At 44.3% G+C, this 13,149-nt stretch overlaps 1 protein-coding gene across 1 annotated transcript in view; it reads right to left on the minus strand.

Moving 5' to 3' along the window:
• The window catches only part of slc4a11 (solute carrier family 4 member 11), a 66,361-nt gene that overhangs the window by 17,047 nt on the left and 36,165 nt on the right, over positions 1–13,149 (minus strand). The window contains exons 6-11 of the mRNA XM_056426386.1: positions 9,448–9,640; positions 6,190–6,336; positions 4,745–4,870; positions 3,499–3,612; positions 1,843–1,975; positions 537–610 (exon numbers count right to left, since the gene is read on the minus strand). Coding sequence (XP_056282361.1) covers positions 537–610; positions 1,843–1,975; positions 3,499–3,612; positions 4,745–4,870; positions 6,190–6,336; positions 9,448–9,640 — 787 coding nt within the window. The remainder of the gene's footprint in view (positions 1–536; positions 611–1,842; positions 1,976–3,498; positions 3,613–4,744; positions 4,871–6,189; positions 6,337–9,447; positions 9,641–13,149) is intronic.

Below are 13,149 nucleotides of genomic sequence, written 5' to 3' on the forward strand. Positions count from 1 at the left end.
TGCCCATTCCCTCGTTAGTCCCTCATCACCTTCACCTGGTCCTCATGCCCGTCTCACCTGTTGCCCATTCCCTCGTTAGTCCCTCATCACCTTCACCTGGTCCTCATGCCCGTCTCACCTGTTGCTCATTCCCTCGTTAGTCCCTGTCTACTCAGGTTCCCTCACTTGTCCTCTGACAGATTGTCTTGTGTTTTCATGCCAAGTTCTCCAGCGTTATGAGTGTATATTCCTGACCTGCCTGTTCTGACCTCTGATTCTCTGCCCCGCCCCTTTTTGGACTTGTCTGCTTCTTGGACTGATCTCCCGGTTTTGACCCGGCCTGTTTTCAACTAAAGACGTTCATCTTTGTTACTCTTGTCTGAGTCGTGCTTTTGGGTCCACTCTAATAGCTCCGTGACAGACACGCTGCAGGCATGACGCTAGTGTTCGCGTTGCTTCTGATGAGTCAAAGCAGAGGGCGAGTTATTGATTCATGTTATGTCAGTTAACCTGGCAGAGGAAAAAAACAACGTGAGGCGGTGAAAACCGCGACTTACTTTTGACCATTCCTTTCACGGCGTCCACCACGAAGGCGATGGAAATGAACAGCGCGATGACCTCCTCCGTCGACCTGCAAGCACACGGGAGTCACGACCGTGGCGACGATCGGGGTCGTTGTGGAACGGTGTATATCAAAATAAAGTGTTACCAAAATGTTGATATGAACTAACATACAAACATAAACTACTCTTAATGGAAAAAAAACAGTGAGAACTGCTGTTTAAAAAAATAAATAATCACAGACTAGAAGTAGACCTGCAGGCAGAAACACGGGACTAAAAATAAATACTGAATGTTATTAAGCTATAATTTAGTTCTAAAAATCAATTATAGTTTGCATGTGTATGTTTTCATGACATGTTTTTGAATTGGAAAACAATTCTACAGCAATACTTAACATTAACAAAATTTAATGAAGCCAAATGCATTCAATCACTTGATTAGTTGCCCAAATGTATCGTGTAGCAGCGAAACAAAACACACAGAAACAGTTAAAACTAGAACGGGCACTCAGTAGAGCGCATACCTTCGCATATCACAAGATTGGGCATTGAATTATGAACATGTTGGCATTAGTTTCATGCCAATTGGATAGAAATTGACCGCACTATGGTAAAAAGAAGATGTTGACCTTTTCATGACCTTGACCTTTGACCCGATCGATCCCAAAATCTAATCAATTGGTCCCCGGATAATAACCACTCATCCCACCAAATTTCATGCGATTCGGTTTAATACTTTTTTAGTTATGCGAGTAATACGCATACAAATAAATGAATAAATACACGGCGATCAAAACATAACCTTCCGCATTTTCAATGCGAAGGTAATAATCTAAAGAATGAGTCACTAGAATAAGCCCCCGGTGGTTGAATGCCTTCACCAAACATCTGCCCAAAATGTCATAGCTTCATTATTTCATCCGATTGGACATTTGTGTGAAATTGTAATGAATAGCGTAATCATTCTTGAGTTCTTGTGAGGTCACAGAAACCTTTGACCTTGGACTCAGTTCTTCCTCGAGTAGAAAGTGGACGTTTGTGCCCAATTTGAAGAAGTTCCCTCCGGTGTGTTCCCGAGACGTCGCGTTCATGACAATGGGACGGACGGACAACCCAAAAACAAACGCCTCTGGCCTCGGCTGTCATTTAGGTGAATAGAAATTCAGTTGAGGGAGGGCAGAGTGGAAAAGAGAACTTCATATCTGTCGGTTTTGGCTGAAGCGACTCAGAAAAGGGAAGCTGAAGGAAAGATCGAAAGCTCTGGACGTCAACAGAAATTGTTGAAGTGCGGGAGAAATACCTTTTAAAGAGCTTCATGAACAAACTGACGTTGAAGATCCCCGCCAGGATGAGGAAGAGGCAGTTCCACAGGCCGATGCAGGCGTAGAAAGCCGGGAAGTCCAGGTTGTAGTCGTCGCAGATTCCTCGTATCACTGCGCAGAGACACAGATCAGAACACGCGTCAGACATGAGCAGAGCGCCCACGGCCTCTGGAAACGGTTTGTCGATTCATAGATTCTTCGCTTCTTTCGCCAAGACAGGCGAGTCGACAACCGTCGACACGTCGGCGCTTCGCATCGAACACTAACTCGTGCAATCTGTGGAAAAAAGGCATGAAGAAAGTCGTTTTTCTATCAAAATTCAATCAGCGCCTGAGAAACTGACGAACAAACAAACAGTGAGCGACGGATGGATCGAAGTTGCTTTGATCAATAATATTACAAGAACAAACTAGGTCAATAAAAAACACTATCGATCGCCTGTTCCTCAGTCAAAAAAATGAAGCAGGACATTTTTTTAAAATCAAATTTTTAAAAAATGAATATTTTTGGCAGAGATCGACTTCGCTCACGTTTTCAGAAAAAGGAGAATCTCACTTAGACATGAAAAGGACAATAACAATTTAGTTTAATCTCGAGCAGATTTGGGCGCAGATGAGTTACAACTTTACAAACAAGCCATTGTTCTGCTGGAAATGTCTTCTAATTATCCCCATGAGAATGTGCTTAGCGCAATTCTAACCCGTTCACTTCAAAGAGCAGCACGCCACAAAACCCTGCAAATCGCTTCGGTTTTTTAAAACTACATCTTGGCATCGGGGTCGCCGCTTCGCCTCACCACCGCCCGATTCCGCAGCTTCCAGCTGCCAAGAATGTTTAAAAATCCAAGCAGCAAAACAATGGCGTCGGGTAAAAAACTGTTTATGCGGCGTCGACTCTGAGGGAATAGGAAGTTTGCGTGTGCGAAGCGCCAGTCTTCCTAACCTGTCGGCCTCTGAAAGCGGCCCGTATGTTACGTCATGGAGGAAAAAGTTGTTTTATTCATCCCTGAAAAAACACGAGGTTTTAGAGATGTGTGCTTTTTGCTTTTTGCTCGACCACACCGGGGTTTACTGCGTGTGCCAGAAAACCCAAACTACGACGGGGCTGTCTCAGGGTTCATACACATTTTGACCAATGGATTTCCAGGACTTTTCCATGACTTTAAACCAAATTTCCATGACCAAACTGAAATCTCGGTATAAACATAAAAAAATGTCGAAAATGTTGCGTATCGAGAGCGTACGCCGGCTTATATTTTGAGCGTCTTTCTTTAAAAAGCATATTAATTATTTCAAACTCGGCGTAAATGAACATGTGATTATAACACATTTCCATGACTTTTCCAAAACTTTTATGATTTAAGTTTTTTCCATGACTTTTCCAGGTCTGGAAATGACCATTTTAAAATGTCATGACTTTTCCAGGTTTTCCATGACTGTAAGAACCCTGCTGTCTTCTGGTGAAAGAGGGAGCGGAAGAAGACTTAAGGGTTCCTGCTGCTCTGCACGGTCGGGTGCCTCCTCCTCCTCCTCTCTCGATGTAATCTTCTTCGTTCTCCACCCGTCCCCCCAGCCTCCTTTTCAAACCGGCCGCCGGCGGAGACACAAGTGTGTTTTGGCCGAGCTGAGGCCTACCGCTGATGAAGATGGCGAGGGGAGCTGTGGTCAGAGGGATGACGAGAGGAGAGCCGGCGAACAGCGAGTAGATGACCCCGCCGATGCTCTGGCCGATCATGGTCTTGCGAACATCTGGACAGAGGATGGAGGAAGTTCAGGAGGAAGCACCGATGTGGATTGATTAATGTGCATTGAGGTTCTTCAGCGGAGCTGAACACAGGCTGGAGTAAATCAGATTTATTTTTCTCAAATTGAATGTTATGGAAGCCCTGAGAGGCAAGAGAGGAGAAAATATCCTGGTGATACGTCTTATAAGGCTGAGCTTGATCGTTTTCTCTCTTGTTTATGACTTAGGAACTGATACAAAAAAGGTTTTGACAGGAATATCAAATTAAATAAATTAACATATATTTCTGTGAAACAGAATATATTTTTTAAAGTTACTTGTTCGTATGTTATAGTTGAAAAAATCAGTTTTGACAGGTGAATTTTTCTTTTCATTTTTCCAGGTGTTTGTTGTTGTGATACTCATTTAGGCCACACGAGGCTGACGGGCTCACATTTTCTCAATAGAACTAAACCGTTCATGTGTCTTTTTTTTCATAACTTGCTACAACACAATAAAGGTACTTTGTGTTTAGAATGCGGAGGAATTAAAACTGAATCCTTTTAGTCACACTCAAACCACAGGGTTGTGACGCTCGTTAGCCCCGTGTGGCCGGATTGAGCATCGCAACAAACACGAAGAAAAATGATCCGGACAAAAAATGAAAAGTTCACCAGCCAAATTTGTACTTTCACAATAAATATTCCTGAGAAAAAATAAATAATACATGTTGACAATTTTAAACAGATGGAAAAAAAGTAACTAGCTAAGTAATTCATCTTGGCAAAACTTTAGGAACTTAGAAAATAAATAATTTGTCGCACTAAAGTCATAAACCCAGGAGAGAAACAATTTAGATCTGACTTGAACACAAAATTGAGCACTAGATGTTTATTCCCACTTGCCTCTCCGGGCTTCTGTGAAATGCTAATATAATAAAAAAAACACTTACTTTAAAACCGTTTTAAAGCTCCACTTTTCAAAATGTTTATATTAAGCCTAATGCGAAAGCAGTCACTCACACATCATTTAACACCCACATCTGAAGCTCTATGGGGCTTGTTAGACCAATTTAAGCTTTTTGATTTGATGACACACTGTATAATACAGTTAAAACTCTTAATGCGGTCATGTGTCTGTATCCATATGTGCTCATACCTATCTCGCCACGTGTGCTCTCGTCATTGAGGGAGCCGAAAGCGATGGCGGGGAGGAGGATGGCGATGTAGAGGAAGATGGCCGTGGTCATGTACTTCAGCAGGGTTTTATTACTGCCGACGATTCCTGAGGGGAGACGCACACAAACGCGTGAGTCATATTCACCTCATAATGGAGCGGAGGAGGCTCAAACACTTTAATTTCCCCAAATGACATAACACATTAACCGAGTTCATCATTCAGTGCCTCCGCAATATGGAACTATCCGACAAAGGCTGATGCTGCACGCTGCCCTTTTCATTTAAAACTAGAACGGGCACTCGGTAGAGCGCATACCTTCGCATATCACAAGATTGGGCATTGAATTATGAACATGTTGGCATTAGTTGCATGCCAATTGGATATAAATTGACCGTGCTATGGTAAAAAGAAGATTTTTACCTTTTCATGACTTTGACCTTGACCTTTGACCCGATCGATCCCAAAATCTAATCAAATGGTCCCCGGATAATAACCAATCATCCCACCAAATATCATGCGATTCGGTTTAATACTTTTTGAGTTATGCGAGTAACACGCATACAAATAAATAAATACACGGCGATCAAAAACATAACCTTACGCATTTTCAATGCGAAGGTAATAAATAAATACGAATCGCTTGTTTTCGGTTTGTAAGAGCAGTAAACGCTTTTCTCAAAAAAACTCGTTTTTTGAATAACACACATTAATTGGGCCCTCATGATGCTGGCCCTGTGATCTGCATCCGATGATCTTATCCGGTGACACTCACAGGGCAGAAGGATCTTTTGTTACAGCCCAATGATGCACGCGGTGGGATATTATGAAATGAGAAAGAGCTGAAAGAGAGCAACCGAGCAAGAAAACTCTGAGCTCCCATTTCTCTTCCTTTCTTCTCAAACAATCAAGGTCAACTGAGTAAATTGATGTGGTTTAATCAAACAGATCCAATCACTTAAAAAAAGAAGAAGAAGCAAAACAAGCATCTCTAACAAGCGTCGCAAAAAAACAGAAACAAACATCCTCATTTATTCACCTCTTTTGGTAAATACCACGTTCTAACAGGCCGAGCAGCATGTGTGCATCCGTCTGACTGATGGCAGAAACATTTCCACACGTTCGCTGATCGAGATAACCGTTTGATGAGTCGATGAAACCGGCGGCCTGGCGAGATTGCGGCGGGAATGTTTCTAGCCGATGTCCTCGCCCGACGACTCGGGGGAAGTGACGATAACGGTCAAACGCGAGGCGTTCGAGGCGGTCGCGTCGTCGCGGGAGACGACCCCCTTCGACGCCGCGCGGGTGGAGCGCAGGTGTGTCCGAGGCGAAAGGTGACAGACGAGCGAGGAACCCCCCCCGCCCAGGTGTGGCGGCAATCAGGGAGATGATTCACTTTCACCACAAGTCCGCTGTGGTCATCCTACCGTCTGTGAAGTCAGAGGGGTAGTACGGCAGTCGGCGGCAGAGGTCCTCGTAAATCCCCCGGCCGGCCTTCAAGAAGTCCGTACACTGTGGACCGAGAGGGAGAAGGTGAGACCGAGGCGACGCCGACACGCCGGGGACAGCGCCACCTACGGGCGAGGGCGAGTACAGCGGCTGCAAATTGACTCGTCCGCCACCTGCAGCCCTCGGGTGCGACAACGAGGATTTTTTTTTCTTCTTTTATTTTTTATAGATGGTGTGTGTGTGTGTGACATTCGGGATTGTGTTTGATTGACAGAAACAGGGTTTGCGATACAGAGGTCAAAAGGAAGTAAAATCAACAAATCCTGGGAATTAGTTGGAGTTAAACTTGAATTGTCTTGAAGAGAAATACACTTTACATTATCTTACACAATCTTACACATCTGTGTGTTCCAGGAACAAGCGGACTTGTACTGTTCATACGATATCTATAGTCAGATTATTTAATATAATAATGGCGTCATTTTGGTTTCAGAATAAATGTATTTCTTGACTGCATTTCTTTTATCCAATAACTGGAAATGAAAGTATAGATAATATTATTGTATGTTTCGTATTTTTATATATATAAATAAAAATAATATAATAATAATAAAATAAATAAATATATCCTGAATATTTAGTATTAGTATTTAGTTTTGTGTTTTATATTTATTTTCATTGATGCTCTGATGTGCACCGCTGCTGTGATTTTTGAAATGTCCCCACTGTGGGACAAATAAAGGAATATCATCATATATGATATCATTGTTTTAACCCGAAAAACATTCTGGAACAAGTGAGAAACAAACAAGCGCACACACACACACACACACAAACAAACACACACACACACACACACACACACACACACACACACACACACACACACACACACACACACACACACACACACACACACTGACTGACGCGGTAACTGTTGGTGAGTTAAGTGTTAAAATTGCGCAAGTTTGACTTTCTTCTCCTGTAGGTGGCAACATGTTCAGATCCAAACCGTTTCCGTGTTTTCCGTTCGTATCTGCGCAGTCGGGTCTCTCCCCCTTGTTGAAGCATCCTGCTGCTGCTGCTGCTGCTGTTGTTGTTGTTGAGTTTCCATGTTTCACTCTGAGGCATTTTGCTTATTTATCACGGTGACCTCCCAAAACTGCAACGGCACAGAAAGCCGGAGGCTGCGCCCGCCCCGTGAACCCGTTGTGGACAATCACACGGTCGGATTAGAAATGACCCGTTTGGTGATTCAGCTGAGACTCTGGTGATCTCACAGGGGGGCTTTCTGAAGGCTGATTCGAATCAAATTGAACCAGATAGTCCTGGAAAAGCTTCAATCCGAGGAATACATTTTCACGTACATTTAATATTAATAAATATCGCAGAGTCCCCGGAATGATCACGTCACGACAGCAGAGCGCGAGAGACGACGGCCGCAGCGAGGGAGAGAACCCTTCGTGCATTTTTTAGAGACGTCGAGAGGAAGAAGACCGGCGGGAAAGACGAGCGTCCGGGTTACAGATGTTCGGGAGTAAATGTGCAGCTTATTAATCAATGTTTCCTTTTCTTGGAGAACATATTACGCAATTATATGGAACGGGTGACGAGAGTGTGTGTGTGTGTGTGAAAATCAACCCCGTCTCATTTGTCAATTAACCCTTTTTATTCTTATTTTGTCTTGGCAGAACAAAGTAAATTACCTCGATGCAAACAACCTGAAAACAACAACGGCATCTCCTCCTCCTCCTCCTCCTCTCCTCCTCTCCTCCTCTCCTTGAGCGGTCCGGCTGGTCTAATGTAGTCACACGCGCTTGTTCAACAACGACTGTGCATCCATTAAATCCCTGTACACCCTGGAATCGTTTATTGTTGCAAGGGTGTGTGTGTGTGTGTGTGTGTGTGTGTGCGTGTGTGTGTGTGTGCGTGGTCCCTGATCACCAGATTTTGGCTCGCGTTCGATAAACAAAAGTCTTGCCGAGGAATTACCGTCAACCTGCTTGCCATTCGTTCTGAAAGGTCGATGGAGAGAGGCGACGGGAGGGAGGAACATAAAACGTAAAAAAAAGAAAAAACTACAATGGCCTCGTTTTTTTAAAGTAGAGGAAAGTGCTGTGTTCTTGCGGGTGGTCTGGATTTGGAGGAAGTGGTCTCTCTTTTTCATTTCTCTTCCTCTTTCCTCTTGATTTCACCTGCTCCCTCTCCCTCTACCATCCCATACCCCCCCCCCCCCCCCCCATCTGTCTCCCTCCATATATCCCTCTTTCCCTGAGTGGCACTGAGCCTTTCAAGCTCTCAGATGAACACCTCACAAAATCCTCCACTATAAAGAAAAAAAAACACAAGGGGGAAATGTCTAGAAGCCTTGGCCTGTCAACGGCAACATTAGGAGAAGATGTTGGTCTGTGGCATTGAGCAGAACCCCTCTGGAGGTGTGTGTGTGTGTGTGTGTGTGTGTGTGTGTGTGTGTACATGCACGTGTAGCTAAGGGGTGGGGGAGCTCTGACAGGACTGAGAGATGTAAGGTCATTTGCCCACCGAGGAGGCCTGGCAGGAGTTGATGCTGATTGATTAGGGGGGGGGAGAAAAGATGGAGGAGGAGAGGCAGCCGAGCGAGGAGGAGAGGAGGAGGTGGTGGAGGAGGAGGAGGAGGTGGTGGAGGTGGTGGAGGAGGTGTGTGTGTGTGTGGGGGGGGGGGGGGGATCAGTAGCTCTGAAGCTCAATCTCTGCCCCCTAGTGCCAGTGCCCCTCTTGGTTCTCCTTGGGGAACCCCGCTTTTTCCAAACCCACCCCTAACCCTGACCCCCTAACCCCCTGACCCTAACCCCCTAACCTTGACTCTAACCCTCCTGCTGATGTCTCATTAAGCTCGGTACCTATAACAAAAAATAACCTCTAAACTAATTCCCAAACTACGGCCAGTTGAGAGAGTGTGTGTGTTGGGGAGGGGGAGCAGTGTAAGGAAATTAAGATGATAAAAAGCAAGTGAAGGCTGTGGGAGGGAGGAAGAAGCATTTCTAAAATACCTCAACTCTGACATGGAGAGGAGCGTTAGTGAGTGCTAACCAATCACAAGCCTCGTCTCCGGGCAATGAGAAGGACTCACGGTGCCACCGCATGAACACATGCTGCTTCCGAACGGGTGGAAATGTGCCTCATCATAACAGCGAATGGTTCTACACACACACAGACACACACACACATGCTGCCGCACACCTTGAGGGGCTTGTGACTGCGGGGTTCGGTCTCCTCCTTCCCCAGAGCGATGGGCGGCTGGTTGGTTGCCGTCAGCTGGTGCCTCTGGAACACCAGCGCCTCCTTAAACTCCTCCTGCGTCTTCGTCTCCAGCAGCGTCTGCCTGAAGGAGATGTCAGAGAAGAGGGTGGCGAACGTCCTGCCCAGCTCTATCGCCGTCTTGGTGCTTTTCTGTGGGAGAGGGGGGTGCATTACAAGAATGGAAGAACCAAAAGCTAGTTTTTGATGAAGCTGTGTTGAACCAGTCGGGAGGAAAAAAGCTAGAACTAGAATGGGCACTCGGTAGAGCGCATACCTTCGCATATCACAAGATTGGGCATTGAATTCTGAAATGTTTTGCATTAGTTGCATGCCAATTGGATAAAATTGACCGTGCTATGGTAAAAAAGAAGATTTTGACCTTTTCATGACCTTGACCTTGACATTTGACCCGATCGATCCCAAAATCTAATCAAATGGTCCCCGGATAATAACCAATCATCCCACCAAATTTCATGCGATTCGGTTTAATACCTTTTGAGTTATGCGAGTAACACGCATAAAAATAAATAAATACACGGCGATCAAAACATAACCTTCCGCATTTTCAATGCGAAATTAATAAATAAATACGAGTCGCTTGTAAGAGCAGTAAACGCTTTTCTCGAAAAAACTCGTTTTTTGAATAACACGCATTAATTGACTTATGCGAATAACACGCATTCATACAAATACACGACGATCAAAACATTACCGTCCGCATTTTCAATGCGAAGGTAATAACAAACACTGATATGATCTCATCTCATAGCGAACTGAACACACTTTTTAAGTATCAAGCAGACACATTCATATTGAGTTGTGTTTATGTCGAGCTGATGGATGCCAGTCAAATCTTGGTCACCGCCGACTCCCACTCACCCTTCCCCCGACGTAAAATATCTCGCTGTTCAGCTGCTAAAAGTTTAGTTTTTTCCCTCCAGCTATTTATCTGTGCTTTGGATGTTTTTAGAGCCTTTCAGAGAAAATGGCTGCCAACTGTGGCATGAAATGGTGCTGATGAGACTCAAACCAGTAAAACCAAAACAAGACGCTTAAAGATGCTGCAATGCTGTTCAGACAACATGTAGTTATCTATGGGTTTCTCCTTTATGTTACATACTAATTTCATCCATTTTCAAGCTTTCATTTTTACGTGTTTAATTAATAAGTACTTCCCAAAATAATAAATATTGAATTCACATTGTTTTCTTTATGATTTGCTGATATCACAATAAACTGTAATGTAACATAACGTACACCGTGAATAAATATCCACTTCATTAAATGCCCAGAAAATACATTACATCATGATGTTGCAATAAAAAAGGCGACAAACAATATCATCGTCATCGTCGGCTGTACATCGGTAAAAACGTACATCTCAAATGCAGAACTGAATATCGTCATAGATCCATCTGCCTGATGGATCGTGGAGGTCTCCATCGTGGAATATGCCGACTACCAACTATTCAAACACTCTGTCATATTCATTGTGTTGTTACTGTTTTAATTTGTGTGTAATGATTCCTTCTGGTCACATGACATCTATGACACCTGTCCATCCTGGAGAGGGATCCTCCTCTGTTGCTCTCCTCAAGGGTTCTGACCTTTTTTCCCCCTGAAAGGTTGTTTGGGAGTTGTTCCTGATCCGCTGTGAGGTCAAAGGTCAGGGATGTCTAGATGTACAGATTGTAAAGCACTCTGAGACAAATTTCTAATTTGTGAAAATGGGCTCTACAAATAAACTGAATTGAATTGAATCGATTGAATATATAAATCGGGTCTGGATATTAAGGAGCATATACAAATTACTACTTTAAAGGGGGCAGGTTTAGAGCTAGGTGTTTTTTTTGGGGGTGGGGTTCTGTCCATAATCCCACATCTGTCACAAGTCAGAGAGCGATGGTAATAATGTCCCGGGAGTCTCTAGGACAGTGGGCCTTGTAAACCTTGTAAGCCAGGCGGCGTTGATACCGACGTAGCCGGGCTCGCCGCGTACAGCGGCAGCTGCGGCAAACAGAAGCGTGTAAGCCGCTAAGCTTTTCCACAGCGGTAACTGAATTTCAAACAGAGCCGAGAGAATGGGTCTTGAATAATCTGAAGGCTCTCTTTCCGCGCGACGGACCTTCAGTCAGACAATCGGTTGGCGAGGCAGCCTTCGAAGGCAGCTCTGTAAAACTGTGTGCTTTGAGATTAACGCTAACTTCGCCGTGTTCGCGTGCTACTCAGTGAGTCATCGCAGCGATACTAAATATCGGGGGAAATCGCGGGCCGTAGCTGCGATGTTTCCTCTGCCAGTGCCAGGGGTAGCTCGGCCAATACGTGGAGGGGCTGAGAGTATCGTCAATGTTCACGAGCTACTTGAGAAGGAAGTTCTTGTTTCTTTAACGAAAGCATATATGGCATATAACACATTAGACTTAATGGTTGTTCTTTATTCAATTTGCCGAAAGAATATTCAACAAAACTTATCAGACTGACCACAAGGCAATGCCAGAAGAAGTGTTGTCCATGTGGTGAAAGATGTCATCACCCATGCATTGGTAGTAATATTTTGGGTGAAATGGCGATTACAAAGTCGTTACCCGACACTGGACATTATTAATTTACATATTTCTTTATTGAAAAAAAGGAAATAAATCAAAAGTGCTTGAGGAGGCCGACGTGGGTCTTGGCAGATGTGTGATGAAGCCGCAGCGCCCCGTACCTCCGGTGTGGCGCTGTTAGGGATGGGCATCGAGAACCGGTTCTGTTTTAGAACCGGTTCCCAGTGAACCGATTGTTTGGGATCGTTAGCCAAATTCTTTAACGGTTCTGCTAACGGTCCTCTGTGGCTAGCATGCGCGAACTTTTTTAGTTTCTTCAGACTGCAGCAAACATGGCAACGAGGCAGAAGCGCTCTAAAGTTTGGCTCTATTTCACACGACAAAATGACAACTACGCCACTTGTAACGTGTGTCAAAAATCTATTTCGTCGAAGGGAGGAAATACAACTAATATGAATAAGCATTTGAACACAGCGTGGAATTAAATGACAGGAATGTCATGTGTTCGATGCAGCAGCTCAGCTAACGCCGGCGCTTCATCTCTTTCTGTCCAAGGTAAACTCCTCCAAAGTGATCACAACCACTCACTGTGTGAAGCCATTTGCCTTTATTGTGTGGAGTCGATCAAGTTATCTTCTGTCCTTCGTTTGAAGCATACATTTGAGCTCCGGCATTGGTCCCATTATCGACCACTTCACGTTTGGATTGAAAGTCCAGTTTTGAGAAATGTTTGATCGTAACGGTATTAATTATTGGAGGGCGTGTGTTATCAGCAAACGTTCGCGTTGTCGTGTTAACCCATTATTAAACTGAGCATATCGATTTTTAATCCATTATTAAATTTAGCATATAGCTACGCTAGCTTAGCTACAGAATCTTCCATTGTCACCCTACATTGAGGCAGAGGTCGTGTTTGCCTCCCCTCTTAATGTGGCTTTATGTCAGCTCAGCAAATTCAGCGATTTTGTTAGTGCCATTTGTTTCATTGTGTAAACCAGCTTTCACTCTATAAATAATCTCCATTGCCATCCAATGTAGCTGATGAGGTTCAGAGTCAGACCGGTTCAGAGGCTGTTTGTCTGTCTGGGTCACAGGCTACAGCACGTCTTGGAC

The sequence above is a fragment of the Pseudoliparis swirei genome, chromosome 11 (assembly GCF_029220125.1).
Source record: "Pseudoliparis swirei isolate HS2019 ecotype Mariana Trench chromosome 11, NWPU_hadal_v1, whole genome shotgun sequence".
In the NCBI taxonomy this organism is placed as follows: domain Eukaryota; kingdom Metazoa; phylum Chordata; class Actinopteri; order Perciformes; family Liparidae; genus Pseudoliparis; species Pseudoliparis swirei.